Raw genomic sequence first — 24,272 nt, forward strand, 5'->3', positions numbered from 1 at the left:
GACATTGTGTCTGATACAGTACAAAACATCTTACCATCTAGCGCAGCTATGTACAAGCATGCCAGAGTGTTACCAGAGTGGTTTGGTTTTGCCAATGATGTTTTTGCCAACATCCCAAATACACCTGATGTTGTCTTTGTTGACACCAGCCACAAGGAGGTGCTGATTGTAGAAGTAGGCTGCCCCTTTGACCTGTACATGGACCAGACTTTCCAGGACAAGTATATCAAATACCAACCACTGCTTGGTACGATAACCAGCTTTGGGTACAAGTGCAAATTCAGCATACTTGTATTTGGAAGTCTGGGCCATGTATATAAATGCACCATGAGGGGTCTGAGAATTGTTGCAATGTCCAAAAGAAAGGCCAAACAGGTTGCTAAATGTTGCTCTGTCTCAGCTATTATTGGCAGCTTGGCCGTGTGGAGAAGGAGGTGTTATGTGTACCCTTAAGTGTTCAGTGCTGCTTAGCCCCGAAATATTTGATCCCTGTTTGTATACTATATTTTGTGGAACCAAATAAAGTATTCAAATGTGTTTGTGTGTGGTGGGTGGTGGGGGGGAGCATGGGGGGCTTGTGTATGTCACAGTTCTCTTAAGGGAGGCTCACTGTGTTGGACTTCGGGTTAGAGGAATCAGAGTTTTTTTTTTTTACTTAAAAAAAAAAGTAAAACATGTCTTAGTTTTGATGATTTCTGAATAGTCTCAAGCTATTGTTCTTGCTTATGACAGTTTTTTTTCCTCAAACCGATCACTGTTGTTTTTCTTTCTTGAATTCCCTCTGAGCAATAGACGTCTTTTCAACCTCGCGTCTACGATATAAACCAATATAAACCAGCTATATTACGGCTATATTTTCTACTTATCTTAAATGCATGAAAACCGTTATTAAACCCCTCTAAACTGTCAGAATACGCCCCAGACGTCATGTAGTATGAGATTCATATAGTCTAGCATAGTTATCCTAGCAGAAGTGGTGGTTTAAATTGCGTCTATACGTCGCTGTCCTTTAACCCAGATAAATGCGGTCTGTGTCTAAACCTGTTTTAGTCTAGCAGCACGTTGAGTTTAAATTAATACCCTAAACGCCTGTAGATTGTCAAAATATGTACCAGACCGTCATTTAGTCTGAGATTCCATGTAGTCTAGCATAGTTATTCATGCAGAAGAGGTGGTTTAAATTGCGTCTATACATCGCTATCCTTTAACCCAGCTAAATGCGGTCTGTGTCTAAACATATTTTCTACTTATCTCAAATGCATTAAAACCGTTATTAAACCCCTCTAAACTGTCAGAATACGTCCCAGACGAGTTGATACATCTACACACGCACGTTTGACAGCTGACCCCACAAAACTTCTCTCTGGTGCAAACAATAATGTGTGCTGGGCTGGCGCTGGCAAAAAAGTATCAAAACTCGAAAGGTTCGATACAATTGGATGTATCAACTCGTCTGGGACGTATTCTGACAGTTTAGAGGGATTTAATAACGGTGGGAATAGTACTCGGACGTTTGACAAACTGTTCGACACGTATCGGACACTAAAAAGAGTCGTTCAAAAAGATTAGTTCGTTCATTTTCGCCCATCACTAATCGACACAGCTAGCCCTTCTCGCCATGACTCCGGCGTTTATTCAGTAGGCTATAACAGGTCAAAACAACTAGACCAAACGGCAGCAAACACAAATCAATAACAGGTCACGTCGACCTTAAATAACAGTGTACCAGACCAGTGTACAATAACTAACAGCTAACTCTTACAGTAACATGTGGCCTGTGTTTTTTGCAGTTCAATTAAAATGAGCATTATTACAAAACATTTAAAACACAGTGGACGTGAAAATGGCGGATCATTTGCATTCCGTTCATAACAAATGATAAATTCCACACGATTTATTTGATAGCACATCAGTGATGCAGTGACGTTGAACTACAACAAAGAGGCTGAGAACTACAACGACCGTCTACCTACCCGCGGGCACTCATGGAACTACTACACTGCGCCTGCGCACAGCCAGCAAACGGTCACGCGCAAGATTTGAATGTTGTTGGCCAGAGATTTTACCGTCATAATATGAATACCTATTTTAATGGATTTTTAATGGTACTATGTAGAACACTATGTCTAACCTGTCGAGGTCAGAATTGGTTTCATCATCTGAGAGCAATCTGTCCGTTTCTAGTCGAACTAGTAACAGAAGTTTGCGAGTGGAAGAAAGAAGAAAGAACGAGGCTGACCCGTTCCTGTCTGCGCTGCAGTACCTCTCCCAGGGTGAGTAGCTAGTTCAGCTATACTAACATTTATCTACTCTTTTTATCAACATTTATCAAGTCTTTCGGCTTAGCATTGGCTTGTTTGCTTTTTCTATATGTCAACATTGTGGAGTTATATAACTTCCAAGACCACTCTGTCTTCTTGTTTTTAATTAGCTAGCTATTTTTGGCTAAATATACCTACCGGCATCATCACTAAAGTAGGTGGATGCGTCCAAAACAAAAGCCTTATATTTGACATGAAGACCGCTATACCCGTATAGTAAGTTAATAACCTCTATACCGGTATAGTACTATAACTAGTAACAACATTGTCAATGAGGTAATTACATGGCTATATGGAGTTTTATCAGTTTGTGTTAAGTGGTTTGTACTCTGTGAAGCGCTGTGCAGACCAGCTGTCTTCAGTGCTCACAGACATCTGATCTTCAACACACATCAAACCTGGTTAAATGCATTATAATTTTCCACTTATGAATTCGATTCCAATTTAGAACTTTGATCTCTGTACTGTAGGCCGCCATGTTGTTGTTGATCAGGCCTGCACCGTCATCAGCTAACTTGACTTGATCAAAAAGGTGTGCACTAAAGGTTTGTTGTCTATAGCAACGGCTTCAACTCTACTATCCATACACGGGGGTCTAGGGTGGGTGGTAGCATACTACAGATTATTTTGTGGTGAGTGTCAAACATTTGCTCACTATAGGAACAAGAGCTACAGGGCACCAGACATTCAAGCATATTACATTTTCTTTGGCACATAGTAGGCAATCCACAATTTATCTGGCTCTTTACTCTTGCTTTTTAAAGTTTTAAATGGGATTCTTCTGTGAAAATAACTTTTCTTTTGCTTTATTTAATTACAGAAGCTGTCATGAACCTAAAAAAGGTCACAGAGGTGGAGGCAAGGGCGAGCATTGGAGATCACCTGAAGCAGGCCCCAGGCAGAACGGGCGGTGCTGGCTACAGACAGAATAACCCAACCTAAATGTTGTCTCCATAACTGTCAATAAATACTATTATGTTGTTAAATGTTCCTATTTCATTGTTATTATGTTATTAAATGTTGTTAAATATGTTGTTATTATGTTGTTAAATGTTCCACATCAATCAACATTGTTAATATTTAATATTCTTTTTTCCTTATTTTTATTTTGTATTTACTAGTTCCCTAAATAAATACATGTTCCTATTCATATTTCCTTATTTATATTTACTTATTACTCATGAAAATTGTATTTGTCTAATTATAATAAGTGTTTAAACGTCTAGGCTATAACAAAGCTAAATTGATGTGAAATTGGAAATTGAAACGTCTGTTTAAACTGCATTTCAACAGCTATATATAGTCTGCTGTTGAAATGCCTATAGAAACAGTCGTTTCAATTTCACCTCCATTATGCTTTGTTTTAGCCTAGAGGTTTAAACACCGGTGTTTCAATGTCTAGGTTATAATTAAGCTAAATTTAGGCTAAATTGGAAATTGAAACAACGTCTATGTTTAGACGTTGAAATGCCGTTGAAACATAGAAAGGGAAACAACGTCTATGTTTCAACAGCATTTCAACGTCTAAACATAGACGTTTTTTAAATTTCCAATATGGCCGATATTTAGCCTCGATTTGGCCTAGACGTCTACGGGCCATTTAGACGTTGTTTAGACGTCTAATCAACGTAAAATTGCTCACTGGGTTGCTATCACAGGTACATGTCTCTCCTTTCTTAACTGAACATTTTCAAAGTGCTGATGTGTTACTTTAAATAAACGTTATTGTACACAGACAGTAGCAGGTTGAATTGCTTGTTTAAGCTGTTATTGCTATACTCGTTATTCACAACTGGTTTGTAACAATTGTAACAAGCATTTGCCAAGCATGTTAGTAGAAGTTATGATTTATGGTAATATTAATTTATGGTAATATGATTCATTTTATTAGTTTTTTTTACCCGTTAAGGTTTACAAATTAACCGCGTTCGTTGACGCATTAACATTGACAGGCCTAATCTATACATGCCTGCATTCTCTGTGTTCATCTCCTCCACGTCTCCTCCCAGTTCAGTCACCTGACCCTCGCTGGCTGTCACTCTGGTCCCCATGGCTGACAGTTCTGCTGCTTGGGCTGTAATTATAAATACAAGAAAATAACGTTAGAATAACTTTATTAGCGTGTTATCTAATCGTACACCATGTGGTAAAAAAATACATATTTTACAAGTTATTAGTATTAGTAGCGTGGCCAAACGTTCTGGCCACAATACTATCCCTATGGGAACAAGTTCAAAATTCAAAGTCCACTGTCAGGCAAAATAGCTGTGTCGGGACTTTTTAAACTGTTCAAGATATCCCAAATAATGTGAAATACTGCATATTTACCTGTTATTTCATGTTATAATTACACTCATTGCTGAAAACTGTTAAATGTTTTCTTCTTAGAAACAATAGCGCATATGAGTTAAAATCTGTTAATAAGCATAAACGGTTGTGCAGCAAGCACATCAAAAGACGAAGCTTCATAATAAACACATGTTTATAACCAGCAATGTGTTGATTAAATACTTACAAAAATAACAGTGAAACGAACTACAAGTCAATCAATATATTATAATATTTGTCAAAAATATGGTTTATAAAACACTGCAGCGATGACAAGTCAAGTCTTAGCCGCTGTTAGGATTCTAGGACCGTTTTAGAAGCAAAGTGTCCAGAGAAATATCTGTGGCTAATGTATTAATATATTTAATGTATTTAGAGCTTTAGTGGTTTTCAGGTACTTGTTTAACATACATGGAAGCTAATGAAACATGATATGGGCAGCAATATTTAAAGTGTTACTTTTACTGTATATCTCTATATATTTTAATCAATATTGTAAAAATTACTGAACATTTGAATAACTAAAACCACTGTATTAGAAATGGGCAACTGACCCGGCGAACGAAGGGATGAAAAAAGGGAAAACTATTTAAATATTTTAAGGATATAAACAACAGCAATCGTTTGAGATTCATATGTTTTTGATGCAAATACTATTGTTTAATACCATAATATGTCATGATTTTATAGTTTCAAAGTTATTTCCCTAAAATCATCAAAAAGGGTTTGAACTGTAGTATTAGTATCTCCACCTTACCTGCCGTCTCTTTCTTCACCTCCTCCACCTGCCCCTCGCTGGCTGTCACTCTGGCCCCCATGGCTGACAGTTCTGCTACTTGGGCTGGAATCATGAATACAGGAATATACATTTAATGTTGCTATTTATCTATCAATCGTGTCAATCGTATACCACATGCTAAACAGGTATTTTACAAGATATCAGTATTAGTATCAATACATTACCTGCATTCTCTCTCTTCACCTCCCCCACATGATCCTCATTGGCTGTCACTCTGGCCTCCAATGCTGGAATAGAATACAAATAAATAAAAGCTAAACTGTTGTTGAATTCAACACACAACTACTTTCCTGTTTCCAGTTACCCTGTGAGACGTACTGCAGCTGTCTGTCTCTACGTGCGTTCTCCGTGCACACACGCATACACGCATACACACACACACACACACACACACACACACACACACATACACGGGCACACACACATACACACACACACACACACACACACACACACACACACACACACACACACACACATACACAGAGGCAGGGGCATACACAGGCAGGCAGGCAGGCAGGCAGACACACACACACACAGACACACACACACACACACACACACACACACAGTGGAATTATAAATAGCTATGCTGACTGTGTACTTTTCACATAATGTACATAAAACAATTATATATGTATATTCCTATCTACGTATACATGCCTGCATTCTCTGTCTTCATCTCCTCCACGTCTTCTCCCAGTTCAGTCACCTGACCCTCGCTGGCTGTCACTCTGGCCCCCATGGCTGACAGTTCTGCTGCTTGGGCTGGAAATAAAGGAAACAGAATTATAATTATACACTAAGCATGTGAGAGATTACTGTATCCCCCCCCCCCCAAACACACACACACACAGACACACACACAAATACTCTAACAACTTACCTTCATTCTCTCTCTTCATTTCAGTCACCAGACCCTCGCTGGCTGTCACACTGCCCTCCATCACTGACAGTTGTGCTGCTTGAACTGGAATTAAAGGAAACAGAATTACAATCATACGCTGAGCATTGAAGTAATTCATGCACTTGTACAAACACACACACACACACACACACACACACACACACACACACACACACTGCAATAGTGTAAGAACATACCTGCATTCTGTCTCTGCAGTTCTGTCACTCTGGTCCCCATCACTGACAGTTCTGCTGCTTGAGCTGAAACAGAATGACAATCATACATGTGAGTGATTCATGTATCCCTACACACACACACACACACACACACACACACACACACACACACACACACACACACACATACACAAACACACACATACAGCAAAACGCTAAGAACTTACCTGCATTCTCTCTCTTCAGGTCGTCCACCTGGCTCTCACTGATGCTTACTCTGGTCTCCATATACGTCAGCTCCACTTTCTGTTCCACCACGATGAGTTTCAGGTTCTTCAACTCCATTCTCTGTTCCACCACGATATCTCTCACGTCTCTTAGCTCAGCCCAGAGTTCAGATGTAGTGGTCCAACTCTCCCTGCTCTCTCCATCTTCCCCGTCATCCAGTTGAGGGACGTCATTCTCTCTGACCCCCCTACCCTCTCCCTGAGCCCAAGCCCCAGGCAGACAAAACAGGAACACCAGCAGACCTACAGCACCCGTCATTCTGAAACCACGTCTCTTCAGAACTAAAGTAGCCTACTGGGCTGAGCCCCCTTCTTTATACACACTCTGGTCCTGGTGAACCAATACATGGGAACTTGAACAGGTGTCCTCAAGGGGACGTTGCAGGGCACAGCCAATGAGAATGCTTGACGTGTCAGAACACTGACAGATTATTTAATGTCCTTGTTTCGAGACCTTCAAACTTGGGGTTGTTTAAGGCCATGGGAGCATGACAGCTTCTACTCAGACGTGGCGCTGTTTAAAGGTAGACTCAGAGGTATGACATCACCACAAAGTAGGGGGGAGACTCCTGTACAGTACTGAGTACTGAGATGATAGCTGCTACAATCACCTAGACACCCACCCCTCTCTCTCTCTCTATCTCCCCTCTCTCTCTCTCTCTCTCTCTCTCTCTCTCTCTCTCTCTCTCTCTCTTCACCCCCCTATCTCTCTATCTCCCTCTCTCTCTCTCTATTCATTATCTCTCTCTATTTCCATCCCTTCCTCTCTCTCTCTGCCCTCCCTCTCTCTCTCCACCCCTTTTCCCGACTCATCCCCCCCTCCTCACACCATGCTGGCTCCTACTAGCTGCTGGCTACTACAGTCACACTAACACACAGACACAGACACACACCTGCATGTGCACATGCACACACACACACACACACACACACACACACACACACGTTCACGTGCACACACACCCGCATTTAAAAAAACATGCTGTTTGAGTATTATTTGTCTGTGTGTGTGTGTTTGTGTAGAGTATTATGTGTGTGTATGTGTGTGTGTTTGTTTGTGTAGAGTATTATGTGTGTGTGTGTGTGTGTTTGTGTGTGTTTGTGTAGAGTATTATTTGCTCTGCTCAACACTATAGACATTACTTATTTTATATATTTTGTATACAGTGCATTCAGAAAGTATTCAGACCGCTGTAACTTTTCTACATGTTATTACATTACAGCCTTATTCTCAAATAGATTCAATTCATGTGTTTCCTCGTCAATCAACACACAATACCCCGCAATGACAAAGTGAAAACTTGTTTTTAGAAATGTTTGCTAATTTATTAAAAATAAAAAACGTAAATATTCAAACCCTTTACGGAACACCATCCTCGTTTGAATTTGTATATCTGTGTCTGTGTGTGTCTGTGTGTGTGTGTGTGTGTCTGTGTGTGTGTGTGTGTGTGTGTGTCTGTGTGTGTGTGTGTGTGTGTGTGTGTGTGTAGGTGTGTGTCTGTGTGTGTGTCTGTGTGTGTGTGTGTGTGTGTGTGTGCGTGTGTGTGTTGTGTGTGTGTGTGTGTGTGTGTGTGTGTGTGCGTGTGTGTGTGTCTCTGGGTATGACGCTACAAGCTTACGTGTGTTTGGGGAGTTTCTCCCATTGTTCTCTGCAGATCCTCTCAAGCTCTGTCAGGTTGGATGGGGAGCTACACAGTGATGTTGAACGTGTGTGATGACTTTAAATGTATAGGTTTAAATGTATAGGTTTAAATGTATAGGTTTACATGTAGAGGTTTTGTATGTGTTTTTAAATGTAGAGGTTTTGTATGTGTTTTTTTTTGTAATTTATCTGTTTTTCATCAACGTTGTTAAAGGAAAACCGCTAAAGGAAAATCCAGGCTTATCTCGCGAGACTTATCAAAAATAAGCCTGGATTTTCTTTTAGCGACGTTGATGGAATATACCCCAGGTCTCTCTTGTAAAAGAGATGTCAATAAGGCTAGTCTGGATGAATAAAGATACATAAATTCAATTGAACGAAATCAAAGGACTGAAATTAAGCTCACGTGGTCTGATTCAGTGATTCTGTCTGTGGGGGTCTTCAAGGAACAACACAACCACAACCACAACCAACGATAAGCTGGATTACATTCATCCATACTATTACAGTCCTGCACACTCATGTCTCAAAGACACAGTCAATACATCACAAGAAGTCAGTGGTGGTCGTTCTTAAAATCATGTTTAATGAGAAGTTGTCACAGGAACATTAGAAGCTCTTGGAACTCTTTACTCTCACTTTTCATCTCAACTCATCAGGACAGCTGATCTCTTCACACAGGGAAGAGCAGGAAGCCACTGAAGTTGTTGCGATTATAACTATCATCATAGAGGTTGTAGCCAGCCTGAAGGCGCACGGTGACTAAGTCTCCCTCCTCCAGCTGGAGAGTCAGCCCATTGGATACATACTGATTCCCCCCATTAGTGTGCGGCGCGACATACGTCATCTGCTGGTCATTCTTATACAAGTACATAGGAATCCTTGAATTGCCGACGTTTTCAAAGGCGGTGAATCTGAAGTAGTAGACTCCTCTCACTGGTGCTGTGAACTTTCCTGTATCAGAGGAAAGCAGAGAGAGATCAACACTGTCTGTGTCTCCTAGACACCAGAGAAACTTTACTGTTAGTAATGGTGAACACCGTCCCTGTAGCTCACCTCACGATTGAGAGTGATTTTATTGAGAGGAACATAATGGAAATGTTTGACTTTATTGTGTAATGTTGTTTTCAACAGGATAACCTTTGTATATAATTTGGGGATTCACACGTTTTTATTCATTCATTAAGGTCATGGAGTGGCCTAGTCAGTCTCCGGATCTTAATCCCATAGAAAATCTGTGGAGGGAGCTGAAGCTTCGAGTTGCCAAGCAACAACCTCGAAAACTTGGTGACCAACTACAAGAGTCTGACCGCTGTGCTTGCCAACAAGGGTTTCTCCACCAAAGAATTATGAAACACGGGACGTGATGTTATACTGTCCATTGTGCCAATGGATGGTACGCACATGAGGTTTTCCTTGATGTTGAGAGTGGCATGGGAGCTGTATCTCAGACATGGGAAGGATGTTAAATTTCGGGACACATCATCAGTAGAGTACCTTTGAATCATGGGGTGTTTCGGCCTTTTCAACACTAGACACCCTCATCTAAGGCGGCCAGCTACAGGGTGATCAAGCCTGAGCTTGTGTCCCATGCCCAATCATGAGAATTGCCTGGTTGTTTAAATGGCGCAGCCCACGGGACTATGCAAGGCAGGGGTGTCCTCTTCCCTGAGTCAGGCCTAGAGCAGACCGCATACCTTGTTCACCCTCCTCCTGGAGGGTTCTGACCTGGGTTCTCAAGTGGGAGTGGGGGTAGGGGGGGGGATTAGTGAGCGGGTCATGTTGCTGTTCTTTGAGCCCAGCAAGGGTCCCTCCGCTTGATCCATATCCACTGGCTGCTTCTTTCGGCCGCTTCAGAGAGTGATCTAATTGTCTGTCGCAGAGCCTGTCCATGGATGCCAAGGTCTTTCAGCAGCCTAACGGTGGAAGAAGCCACGAAACCTCTGCATCCCACTTCAACCGGATAGACTTTTGCCTTCCATCCTCGTTGTTGAGCGTCTGCTGCCAGTTCTGTGTAGCGCAGTTTCTTGCGCTCATAGGCCTCTTCAGCTGAATTCTCCCACGGGACTGTGAGCTCTATGATGTAAACAGACTTCAGTGAAGGGGACCAGAGTACCAAGTCTGGTCTAAGGGTGGTGGCTGCAATCTCGGGTGGAAAGATTAGTTGCTGGCCAATATCGACTAGCATCTTCCAATCCCGGGCCATGGCTAGCTGTCCAGCTTCTGGTTTGGTTGGAGGATGGTTGGACTTTTTCTGTCCCTCTCGGATGAATGTTGGTGCCGTGATGGAATTGGTTGCTTTCAAGGGCAAGGAGTTGATGGTATTCCTCTTGCTCTCAAGAGCTGCTGCCAGGCTCTTGAGGACCTGGTTGTGCCTCCAGGTGTAGCGGCCTTGTGTGAGGCTGGTCTTACAACCGGACAAGATGTGTTTGAGAGTCGCTGGAGTTGGGCAGAGGGCACAGGTTGGGTCCTCACCATACCACTGGTGAAGGTTCTTTGGAGATGGGAGCACATCATAGGTAGCTCTGATGATGAAGCTGATGTTGCTTGCCTCCATTCCCCAGAGCTCCCTCCAGCTGAGCTTTCTCCTTTCCAGACCTTCCCACCTCATCCATTGTCCCTGCTTTGCAAGAGAGACGGCCTTCGCGCTTCTTTCAGCCTCCTCCTGACGGCGCACCTCCTCGACCACCATTTTCCTCCTCTCTGATGTTGAGGCCTTACGCCAAGTTGGTTTACTTGCTGCAAGGCCAAAGCCTCCTCTTCCCAGCTGGACATGCCCCACGATGTCATTGTGCCTCAGGGCTGACGTAGCATGCTGCACCGCGTCAGATGGTGTCCATTTCCGTCCAGTTTTAAGGGGTGGTACAGCATTGCTGATGGTCTGGTCTCTGGAATCCTTCAACGTCATCTGGAGTCTTACTTTAGAGCACTTGTACTCTTCGGTGAGGCTCGTGATGGGTAGTTCAAGGACCCCTTTTCCATAGAGGCCGATGTTGGTCAGACAGCGTGGGACACCGAGCCATTTCTTCACATATGAAGTAATGGTTCGCTCCATCTTCTCCACAGTTGTTATTGGGACCTCATAGATAGTGAGTGGCCACATTACCCGAGGGAGAAGTCCAAATTGCAGGCACCAGAGCTTGAGCTTCCCTGGCAGTAGGGTCTTGTTGATGTTTTCCAGACTGTTGGTGATGTCCTGCCTTAGCTGCTGCACTTGGTCTTTGTCCCTGAGGCTTGCGTTGTACCATCTACCTAGGCTTTTTACAGGTTGCTCTACCACTGTTGGTATTGGGTCGTCCCCAATACAGAACTTCACGTTTTTAAGCTCTCCCTTGACTATAGAGATGCTTCGTGACTTGCTCGGCTTGATTTTCATCCGGGCCCACTTGATGTTCTCCTGCAGTTTTCCAAGTAGCCGCCTGGTGCATGCTGCAGTAGTGGTCAGAGTGGTCATGTCATCCATGTATGCTCGGATAGGTGGAAGGCGGATCCCGTTCTTAGTTCGCTCACCCCCGACCACCCATCTTGAGGCCCTGATGATGACCTCCATGGCCATTGTGAAGGCCAGGGGTGAGATTGTACAGCCTGCCATGATGCCTACTTCTATGCGCTGCCATGATGTTGTGAAGTCGGCTGTTGTGAAGCACAGTTGCAGGTCTTCGAAGTAGGCTTTTACTAGGGTAGTGATGGATGATGGAACGTGGAAAAAGTCGAAGGATTCCCAGAGGAGGTTATGGGGAACTGAGCCAAAGGCATTGGCCAGGTCAAGGAAGATGACATGGAGGTCTCTTTTGTCCTTCTTTGCTGCTTGGATCTGGTGCCAGATCATACTGGTATGCTCCAAGCAACCAGAGAACCCAGGAATGCCGGCCTTCTGTACGGATGTATCTACGTACTTGTTCTTCACCAGGTAGGTGGACAGCCTCTGTGCTATTACGCTGAAAAAGATTTTCCCTTCAACGTTGAGAAGGCAGATTGGCCGGAATTGACTGATGTCTGTCGCATCCTTCTCCTTGGGAATTAGCACACCTCCCGCCCTTCGCCACGCCTTAGGTATTATTCCCTTCTGCCACACTATCCTCATGAGCCTCCAAATAAAGCGTAGAACATCTGGTGCGTTCTTGTAGAGCTTATACGGTACACCATTCGGCCCAGGGGCTGATGCTGATCTTGCGCGCCGTACTGTATTCTCTACTTCCTTCCATTTTGGAGGGCCAGTCTCCAGGTTGACATCAGGAGGTTGAATAGGTGGGATGTCATGTGGGATGACTAGCTGTTCGTGCCTTTTCGTGTCCTGGTGGACCTTTTCCAGATGTTCTTCAAGTTCCTGCTTTGGAGTTTTCAGGATTCCGCTTTTTTCCTTAACGAAGAGATCTTTGACGAACTTGAAGGGGTTTTTATAGAACCGAGTTCTTGTGTGTTCCTTCCTCTTGCGAAGTTTCCTCAAGTTCTCCGCTCTTCGCAAGGTTGCCAACCGGCATTTGATGTCCCCCTGGAGTAGCATGAGACCTTCTCTCTCTGCATCAGAGGCCTTCTTCCACTGCTTTCTCAGCTGCCTTCTCTCTCTGACCAGTCTTTCGATCTCTTGCTGTCTCCTGGATTTGGCTGGCGCTGGTGTTGCTTTGTCACTTCTCCTAATGTTCACTCCAAAGCGCTCTTCTCCGTAGTGGTAGATGATATCGCCGATCCGGTCAAGCTTTCTCTCTGCTGTGCCCACTTGTTGCTCCAGGATTTTTATCAGGTCGTTGTTGACTGTTTCCCACTCTCTCTTTTCAACAGCTTTGGGCCACTTCACACTCGGTCTGTGCCCTTTGATCTTTTCCTCCTTGGGAGGTCTCTGTGGTTGGGTAGGTTCCTCCACCGGCATTTCTGTGCTTGTATTATCCTCCTCAGTGACAGGGGTGCTGATGCTCTGCGAACTTTGGTTTTTGTCCCGTCGCTGTGCTTCAATCGACTGATTTGACTGGTTGCTTCGTAAGAAGTACTGGTCAATGCGAGGCCCTTGTCTCTGCTTTCTCAAGCACCCTTTCTTTCCTTGGTGGATCTTCAACCCCCTGGCTGATGTCATTTTCTCCCAACCACAGGTGCACACCTGAAGTGAGTGTCCTGCTGCTGCTGCGGTTGTCTTGTGTGCCGTGTTCGTGCTCGTAGTCGTGTCCGTTCCTGGGTCTGTAGCCGTGTTGTCAATCGTTGAGCCATCTTGCGCCCCCGCTCTCGCAGGCTCTAGGGGTATGTTTCTTTGTTTACTTTCTGTAGCATTTGGCGGGTGTCTTCAACAAACTGAAACAGCGTCGGAGACTGCCGCCATGGGTAGCTAGCCCATGACAGCCCCAGTGGGGTCTATTCCCTCCAGTCAGCTGTCTCTCCAAGCCGTCACACAGACTTTCCTATGTTGTCAGCTGTCCTTTCACAGCAGTCACTGGACGAGTCCAGATACTCAGAATTATGAAACACGGGACGTGATGTTATACTGTCCATTGTGCCAATGGATGGTACGCACATGAGGTTTTCCTTGATGTTGAGAGTGGCATGGGAGCTGTATCTCAGACATGGGAAGGATGTTAAATTTCGGGACACATCATCAGTAGAGTACCTTTGAATCATGGGGTGTTTCGGCCTTTTCAACACTAGACACCCTCATCTAAGGCGGCCAGCTACAGGGTGATCAAGCCTGAGCTTGTGTCCCATGCCCAATCATGAGAATTGCCTGGTTGTTTAAATGGCGCAGCCCACGGGACTATGCAAGGCAGGGGTGTCCTCTTCCCTGAGTCAGGCCTAGAGCAGACCGCATACCTTGTTCACCCTCCTCCTGGAGGGTTCTGACCTGGGTTCTCAAGTGGGAGTGGGGGTAGGGGGGGGGATTAGTGAGCGGGTCATGTTGCTGTTCTTTGAGCCCAGCAAGGGTCCCTCCGCTTGATCCATATCCACTGGCTGCTTCTTTCGGCCGCTTCAGAGAGTGATCTAATTGTCTGTCGCAGAGCCTGTCCATGGATGCCAAGGTCTTTCAGCAGCCTAACGGTGGAAGAAGCCACGAAACCTCTGCATCCCACTTCAACCGGATAGACTTTTGCCTTCCATCCTCGTTGTTGAGCGTCTGCTGCCAGTTCTGTGTAGCGCAGTTTCTTGCGCTCATAGGCCTCTTCAGCTGAATTCTCCCACGGGACTGTGAGCTCTATGATGTAAACAGACTTCAGTGAAGGGGACCAGAGTACCAAGTCTGGTCTAAGGGTGGTGGCTGCAATCTCGGGTGGAAAGATTAGTTGCTGGCCAATATCGACTAGCATCTTCCAATCCCGGGCCATGGCTAGCTGTCCAGCTTCTGGTTTGGTTGGAGGATGGTTGGACTTTTTCTGTCCCTCTCGGATGAATGTTGGTGCCGTGATGGAATTGGTTGCTTTCAAGGGCAAGGAGTTGATGGTATTCCTCTTGCTCTCAAGAGCTGCTGCCAGGCTCTTGAGGACCTGGTTGTGCCTCCAGGTGTAGCGGCCTTGTGTGAGGCTGGTCTTACAACCGGACAAGATGTGTTTGAGAGTCGCTGGAGTTGGGCAGAGGGCACAGGTTGGGTCCTCACCATACCACTGGTGAAGGTTCTTTGGAGATGGGAGCACATCATAGGTAGCTCTGATGATGAAGCTGATGTTGCTTGCCTCCATTCCCCAGAGCTCCCTCCAGCTGAGCTTTCTCCTTTCCAGACCTTCCCACCTCATCCATTGTCCCTGCTTTGCAAGAGAGACGGCCTTCGCGCTTCTTTCAGCCTCCTCCTGACGGCGCACCTCCTCGACCACCATTTTCCTCCTCTCTGATGTTGAGGCCTTACGCCAAGTTGGTTTACTTGCTGCAAGGCCAAAGCCTCCTCTTCCCAGCTGGACATGCCCCACGATGTCATTGTGCCTCAGGGCTGACGTAGCATGCTGCACCGCGTCAGATGGTGTCCATTTCCGTCCAGTTTTAAGGGGTGGTACAGCATTGCTGATGGTCTGGTCTCTGGAATCCTTCAACGTCATCTGGAGTCTTACTTTAGAGCACTTGTACTCTTCGGTGAGGCTCGTGATGGGTAGTTCAAGGACCCCTTTTCCATAGAGGCCGATGTTGGTCAGACAGCGTGGGACACCGAGCCATTTCTTCACATATGAAGTAATGGTTCGCTCCATCTTCTCCACAGTTGTTATTGGGACCTCATAGATAGTGAGTGGCCACATTACCCGAGGGAGAAGTCCAAATTGCAGGCACCAGAGCTTGAGCTTCCCTGGCAGTAGGGTCTTGTTGATGTTTTCCAGACTGTTGGTGATGTCCTGCCTTAGCTGCTGCACTTGGTCTTTGTCCCTGAGGCTTGCGTTGTACCATCTACCTAGGCTTTTTACAGGTTGCTCTACCACTGTTGGTATTGGGTCGTCCCCAATACAGAACTTCACGTTTTTAAGCTCTCCCTTGACTATAGAGATGCTTCGTGACTTGCTCGGCTTGATTTTCATCCGGGCCCACTTGATGTTCTCCTGCAGTTTTCCAAGTAGCCGCCTGGTGCATGCTGCAGTAGTGGTCAGAGTGGTCATGTCATCCATGTATGCTCGGATAGGTGGAAGGCGGATCCCGTTCTTAGTTCGCTCACCCCCGACCACCCATCTTGAGGCCCTGATGATGACCTCCATGGCCATTGTGAAGGCCAGGGGTGAGATTGTACAGCCTGCCATGATGCCTACTTCTATGCGCTGCCATGATGTTGTGAAGTCGGCTGTTGTGAAGCACAGTTGCAGGTCTTCGAAGTAGGCTTTTACTAGGGTAGTGATGGATGATGGAACGTGGAAAAAGTCGAAGGATTCCCAGAGGAGGTTATGGGGAACTGAGCCAAAGGCATTGGCCAGGTCAAGGAAGATGACATGGAGGTCTCTTTTGTCCTTCTTTGCTGCTTGGATCTGGTGCCAGATCATACTGGTATGCTCCAAGCAACCAGAGAACCCAGGAATGCCGGCCTTCTGTACGGATGTATCTACGTACTTGTTCTTCACCAGGTAGGTGGACAGCCTCTGTGCTATTACGCTGAAAAAGATTTTCCCTTCAACGTTGAGAAGGCAGATTGGCCGGAATTGACTGATGTCTGTCGCATCCTTCTCCTTGGGAATTAGCACACCTCCCGCCCTTCGCCACGCCTTAGGTATTATTCCCTTCTGCCACACTATCCTCATGAGCCTCCAAATAAAGCGTAGAACATCTGGTGCGTTCTTGTAGAGCTTATACGGTACACCATTCGGCCCAGGGGCTGATGCTGATCTTGCGCGCCGTACTGTATTCTCTACTTCCTTCCATTTTGGAGGGCCAGTCTCCAGGTTGACATCAGGAGGTTGAATAGGTGGGATGTCATGTGGGATGACTAGCTGTTCGTGCCTTTTCGTGTCCTGGTGGACCTTTTCCAGATGTTCTTCAAGTTCCTGCTTTGGAGTTTTCAGGATTCCGCTTTTTTCCTTAACGAAGAGATCTTTGACGAACTTGAAGGGGTTTTTTTTTTACTGAGTCATGTTTTGCTAGGTGGTGAAATACTTATTTTACTCAATAAAACACAAATACTTTTTCAAAATTCATATAATGTGATTTTCTGGGATTTCTTTTATATTCTGTCTCTCACTGTTAAAATGAACCTACCATTAAAATGATAATATGTTCATTTATTTGTAAGGGGGTAAACTCACAAAATCAGCAGGGGGTGAAATACTTATTTCCCCCACTGTATTAGATGATCACACAGTGCTAGCTTTTGAACACGTCCTAAAACGTACGTTTGTTTACAAGACATGTGTCACTTACCCATTAGCCTACGAAAGACGAGACAGTGAATCCAATTCACAAATGATGAGTATTCAGTGATCCTAAAACTGTTGTTTGTTATATCGAGTGGGCTCTTCAACACTTCAACTTTCGTTATATGCACAAAAAAAATGCTTGTTTGCGCGACTTGAGAATTGCCGACGTGCGGCCCTTTTCACCAGACTTTGTCATTGTGTAAAAAACTGCAAAATGACTTTGACTGGTGTCACATATGTGTATATTGGTGTGCGTCAGCAGTACCTGTGGTTGGGCTGTAGGCTTGGCCGATGTTGGTGATGATTTTTTTGTAGACCACTGTGGTAGTAACAGAGACAGGTCCCATCGAAACACCTAACCCAGCAGAGAACGCCACCTTTGGTCTCTCTGTGAAGACAAGGGAATAACACATGTATATTTCCTTTAAAGCAGCGTACCATCTTACAAGGCCAAACTATTCATTATGATCACATTATTTAAAACTACTTTGCAAAATATACTTTATATATAAAAATTGTTGACGACACTCAGCTTTATATCTCAGTAACTCCCAACGACTACAAGATGATCGACCACCTGATAGACTGTATTGCCGATATTAATATTTGGATGACACAAAACTTTCTCCAACTCAATCAAGAAAAAACAGAGGTATTGATCATTGGCGAGAAAACTGGGAGAGAGAAATTATCTGCACACTTGAAAACACTAGCTCTTAACACTAAGTGTCAGGCCAGGAATCTTGGTGTCATAATTGACCCAGATCTAAATTTTGAAACTCATATTAATAACACTATTAAAACATCCTTCTACCATCTAAGAAACATCACTAAGGTACAATCATTTCTCTCCCAGGCAGACACTGAAAAATGTATGCATGCGTTTGTTACTAGTAGGCTAGATTACTGTAATGCTCTCCTGACAGGTCTCCCCAAAAAAATGATAAATAGACTACAAATGGTTGAAAATGCTGCTGCTCGTGTCCTTACTAGGACCAAACGGAGAGCGCACATCACACCTGTCTTGAGATCACTACACTGGCTCCCTGTCAGTCATAGAATAGACTTTAAGATCCTTTTACTAGTTTATAAATCACTTCACTGTGATGCACCCAATTACATGGTGGACATGCTCATAAGATACACACCAGCTAGACCCCTACGGTCTAGTGGCACGGAACTTTTAATAGTGCCAGAGGCTAGGACAAAGAGATTTGGAGGATCAGCTTTTAGCATATATGCTCCTAGTTTGTGGAACACCCTACCTGAGGCCTGAGGTTGTCTAAAACTCAGGACATTTTTAAGCGTGACCTCAAAACCTACTTATTCAATGTCACCTTTTGATACTAAGGGAGACATTGGACATTATAGAACTAGGATCACTAGGCCATTACACCATACTCGTGTTTTGAGATTTGTGTTGACAGGAAAATGGACCCGGGTGCTGATGAGGCACTGTCAGCTCCAAATAGCACCTAGAACAGTACTGGAACCGGTACAAGGGTGTACCAGGACCACCATCAGGTTGTATTGCTGTCATCTTTATTGTCTCTATTGTGTTGTTGCATCATAACTGTGCTTAAGTTTCTCTTTTGGTAGGACCTGTGACCATACTGGATGCAGAACGATGCAAATACAACACTAAATTTATGGACAGTGTGTACGCCGATAATATGCAAGGAATTTTTCCTGGATACATGGTGTACAGGTTTTTGCCCTTGCTTGCTTGCTTTGTGCCGGTGGTCCTTGGCCTCCCCTGGGGGACCGCTGGGTACTGGTAAGCAAACTGGCTAGTAGTCGCTCTATTGGTAGAGGGCTGCAAGGGAATTTTTCCTGGCTACATAGTATACAGGTTTTTAACTTTTGCCTGCTCGCGGCTCTGTCAGTATTGATTGATTGATTGACTGATTGACTGAACATTTTCATTGTGTGAAGCGCATTGAGTTGCATCTTGTAAGAAATGCGCTATACAAATAACATTTGATTTGATTTGATTTGAAGAAGATATGCTTAATTGAATGTTAGTACCCCTCAAACCAAATACCAGAGAATATCTCTCTGAATCAAAGCACACGCAAAAACAGCTTCTGTTAGCTAGCGGCTAAAAACTAACATAGCTATGAACATCTTACTGCATGTTGTCGTATATTTCTGTAGTATGTATGATCTATGTATGAATATGTAGTATGTTTTAGACACACACACATACCGGGGCATGCAGGGACATGATGCCCTCTAGCAATGAGGGTTCTATGGCAACCAGATGACCAGCAGGGACCTTTGGGGGTTGGGCAGGGACACACACACACGCTGGCCCCTCCCCTCTGGAGCGGAACGGGGAGAGAGAGGGAGGGAGCGCTCTCTTCCCACCCGAGGTCCATGGAGAACGCATGTAATGTATAAATCTGCCTGTAACTGATTAAATTGTCTTAAACTAACTGTTCTTTGATTCATAATCAATAAGAATACACGACAGTAATGGCGAGCAAGCAACGGAGATAATATAACTTAATTTACAGTATTTTGCAAGCTTCAATCTAACGAAGAAGGTAGATTTTCTGCAGAGATCGCTCTCTAGTCGATTGGTGTGTTTAAAATAGGCTGTAAATCTCAGATAAGTTATAGTCAAAAGAATCTGTGTAACGGTAATCTTGTTGGAATAGAAGCAAACTTTTCATAATCTTTGATGGGTGGGTGGTGAGAGCCGGACTTTGAAGCCCGTTTTTTTGTAAAATATAGTGTTTGATGGTAAGGTTTGTTTGTACGGTATTGGAATATCGTGTGTGTCTGTGTAAAATTCGGTGAGGTTGTGTTTATGTGTTGGAGGACTGGGTAGTCTGTTTTATATTGTAGCAGTGGAGAACATGTGAGGCTCTTTTGTCTGTTTGGAAGGACGCCATTGTGTAAGCGGCCATTTGCAGTGTACTGTCAGCAGAGCGTAGACGCCATTTGTGTTGTCCTGTGTAAGCGGAGCGATAACACGCACGCTCGGGCACGCGCGCAGACACGCGGACACAAAGAAGCCTAGATATCTCTGTGAAGAGACTGCATTGTAGTGATTCAAAGATAGGAAGATAGTGAATTGATCATCGGGGGATTTAAAGTAGTTTAAAGATATTTGTCATAGTTTGTTAAAAGTAAAGATAGATTGTGACTTTAGGTTAGATTCAAAGCATATGAGGCAATTTGTGCGTGAGCCTAGACAAGGCTGCTTTCCCTGAGCAGAATCACAGCAGGGTCACAGACCCCAATAAAACGGCCCTGCCTGCTTGCATAGAATGTTGACGAGAGATCTGTAGAGATCACTCATAGATTGATGTTTTTAAATGATTGTTCTATATTAAATTACTTTAATTAATTTAATTAATTACTAATTGGTTGAATTAATTATTCAGATCATTCATTATCTGTTTCACAAAACTTTGATCAATTGTTTTGTGATAATCTAATGATAATCATTCCTTTTTTGATATTTTGATAAATAGCTGAATGACTTCACAGGTTTGCATCAATGAAGTGTCAATGAATAATTCTAACTAATCATTCATTCCTTTCACTTAACGAGTCGATTTCTTTACAGGTTGTAATTAATAACTAATCATTCATTCCTTTCATTTAACAGTTGATTTATTTACAGGTTGTAATTAATATTTGTAATTTACATCTTTTATTTCAAGTTAGGTCATGTCCCCAGCTTTTGATTAGGAATAGCAGAATAGATTGTATTGATAATTAAGCAGTAAAAGGGTTTTTGTAAATCAGTGAATACTTAGGTGTTGACCAATCTTTGTGATTTAATAATTGTGTTGACCAGAACTGTAATTAGTATTGAATGAGTAATCAAGTGACACATATTCATAAACAATTAGGAAACACATTTAAGTATAAAGTACTTACACAGCTATTAGATTTAAGTTAATACTGCACTGACATACACAAGAGGCAAGTCTGTTATTCTGAAGTTGCAGGGTTTTTGTGGGGATGGTTAATACAGTTATATTGGACTAGCATTTGTTTAGCAAACAAGACAAAATAAGGTGGGTTGTAAGAAGCGTACACCTTATCTAATATAGAATATTGTCAGCATATTGAGCAAAGTAGAATGGGGTCGAATTCCACGAAGCTGTTAAAAGATATTAGTGAACATCGTGGAATGTTGGCTACGTTATCCCCTATGGCTGTAGTGGAAAAAATGAATCCTCTTGTTAGGGGAATTAGCAAAATGTCTACGAAATGGAATAGCCGTTGGGCATACATTGAACAGCCGTGGCCGAAAGAGGGCAGCATTAATTTACAATTAATTGCAACATTGGAAATACTTATCAATGGGCACAAAGCACATCAAAGAGGAAAGATTAGATCAGAGAAACGCAAGTTAGAGTTAGCTATTTTAGATCTATTTAAGGTAGAGGGACAGAAAATAGCTCAGATGGAACCGGAAAAGAAAAAAGAATTGGCCAGAACACTGGAACAGAAACTGAACATTTCATCCCCAGACCTGTGTCCTGCCCCCAGTCCCCCTCCATATGCTAAGGCACTGGAGGATCATTCCCAGAAGAAGAAGAAGGAGCCAAGGGGAAAAGGGGACGACAGGAGTGACGAGGAAGATGACAGCGAAGATGGCAGTGCAGACTCAAGTGATGACGACAATGCAGATGGAGGCTACAACGCGCAGGTCAGGAAGATGATAGCCACAGCCGAAAGGAAAGGTGGGAGAAGACGCCCGGAGAAAGAGGGAGATTGTCACCGAATGTCATCAAATACATTAAAGAACTGTCCAGTGCTGATTCGGGGTAACAAGATGGAATATCATCCGTGGCATCATACAGATTTGTCTGAAGTGATCGAGAAACTCCCAGTTCTTCAAGAGGGAGGACATTCGTGGACGCGAGAGGTCGACGTGATACTGACAGGAACGCAGGCCGCGATGGGAGACCTGAAAAGACTCTTAGCTTTTATTGCAGGATTGGATACAATGCAGGAAATATTGATGAAGGCAGGACTTCATAGATATATCAATACATCAGTTTATGATCCAGAGCTTTTCGCAGCAAACAGAGGCAAACTGTGGAAAGCAATCAGGGAGATCTACCCTACTCACATTCACCCAGACAATATCATTGTGAAGCCACTGGGGGGGGATGAGAATCCCAGGGGTTATGTTGCCCGTGTGTCCTCTCAATGGAGAAGTGTGACAGGGAAAGACGCTGAAGATAACCCCTTAGAAAAATCCATAATCAGGGAAAAAATACAAGAAGGGCTTCCTACCCCAGTTAAGGATAAGCTAGCAGAAGTGGTGGGGCTACGACACATGAACAAAGCTGTTTATATAGACCACGTAGCTCATCAAGTTGAGTTATATCGAAAGAACATTCAGATACAGAAGGCACGAGACGAAGAATCCCTCAGAATATTGACTCATTTGCAATTGACTGAAAGCGAGAGGAACATAGAGGGAGTGCAGGCTTTAGCCCCACAGCAACAGCCACCTGGAGTGCAGACTGCTACTTACCAGTCCTACTCACAGGGGCCACAAGGGGGGTATCCTGCTACTTACCAGTCCTACCCACAGGGGCCACAAGGGGGGTATCCATACCCACAAGGGCCACCAGGGGTGCAAGCGGTTCCATACCAGATGTACACACAGCCTGGCCAAGGACCACCACCAGGGGGATGGACAGCAGCAGGGAAGGAGATGCTAGAACCATGCCAATGCGACCAGAATGGACATCTAGCCTGTGCCTGCTGCAACAGGCCCCAGGGGGGCGCAGGGGGGAGCCAAGGAGGAGGATATTGGCCCCCTACTACACCTGCTCCAGGAGTGATGAACCCTTACGGAGGCCCAGCAGCTGGCCTATAGGGGTGCCCGGAAGATCCGAGTGGGAGGTGCCAGCTGGTGGTGACACAGAAGCCTGAAGACGCCACGCACCTTCCTATGTCTAGAGAATATGTGAAGACAATCGGATTTGAGGGAATTAAACAGCTGATTCCTACAACTGAGCTTGTAGACTTAGAGTACAAGGGACAGAGAGCAACTCTGTCAACACTTGTGTCAGAACACACGCCAACAGGGCTGCTAGGGAGAGATGCTCTATGCCAATTGAACTGTACAGTAAAATGCACACCTGACGGCTGTCAGGTGACGGTGCCATCCGGTGCTCAGATTCCATCGACAGCCAGAGTGATTAAGCATAGAACAGACCTACAAGCTTTGCCTTTAAAGGGAGCTGATATAGAATATTGGGTTGATGGGTCTTGTTACGGGGTAGGAGAAACTTTGTGCGCTGGGTATTCCTTAGTTAAAGCACAAAATTCAAAGTTTATTGTAGAACAGGCTGAGGCAGTTCCTCAGCCTTGCTCGGCTCAGTTGGCTGAATTGATTGCCCTCACAGAAGCATGCAACTTGGGAACCGGACGGAGAGTGACAGTGTACACCGACTCTGCCTATGCACATAATGTTTGTCATTTTAATGGAGCTGTATGGAGGGGGCGGGGTTTTAAGAGAACTGATGGTACGCCTATACAGCATCACGCACAGATCATGAAGCTGTTACAAGCCATGATGAAGCCAAAGGAATTAGCCATAGTGAAGTGTGCCACACACAGGTCTGACTCATCACATGTCACACAAGGTAACAGGGCTGCAGAGGATGCAGCCAAAGCCATTACAGGAGCAGACAAGGCAGGTAAAGGTCTTCTGGTCACACATGAAAAGCAATTACAGGGCATGGTCACACTTGAGGATTTATTGATGTTACAGAGTAGAGTAACTACGTTAGACAAGAGCGTTTGGCTAGCAAGGGGGGCAAGTCAGGATGACACAGGTCTATGGAGGAATCATGAGGGGTTGGTTGTAGCACCCTCAGATTTATTAGGCATGTTAATACAGGAAGCTCATGGATTAGCACATGTGGCTAGGGGGGAGGTAAGACGCAAGATTACCAAGAAATATGGGTTTTGGAGTCCATATTTGATGGAACAGATTGACCATGCTTTAGGTCAATGTGGGGTCTGTTGGAG

The 24,272-nt window shown here is 44.4% G+C and overlaps 1 protein-coding gene across 1 annotated transcript; it reads right to left on the reverse strand.

The window, feature by feature from the left end:
* Positions 1-6,097: 6,097 nt before the first annotated feature.
* Positions 6,098-7,077, reverse strand: LOC308153998 (uncharacterized protein; the record flags this gene model as incomplete). The annotated part of the gene is made up of 4 exons (XM_080527179.1): positions 6,098-6,216; positions 6,335-6,418; positions 6,553-6,615; positions 6,759-7,077. 4 exons carry the CDS (start codon positions 7,075-7,077, stop codon positions 6,098-6,100), a joined length of 585 nt encoding a protein of 194 aa, XP_080383305.1.
* Between the last annotated feature and the right edge of the window lie 17,195 nt (positions 7,078-24,272).

This window comes from Nansenia antarctica, assembly GCF_963989245.1.
Source record: "Nansenia antarctica genome assembly, chromosome: 3".
Classification (NCBI taxonomy): Eukaryota; Metazoa; Chordata; class Actinopteri; order Argentiniformes; family Microstomatidae; genus Nansenia; species Nansenia antarctica.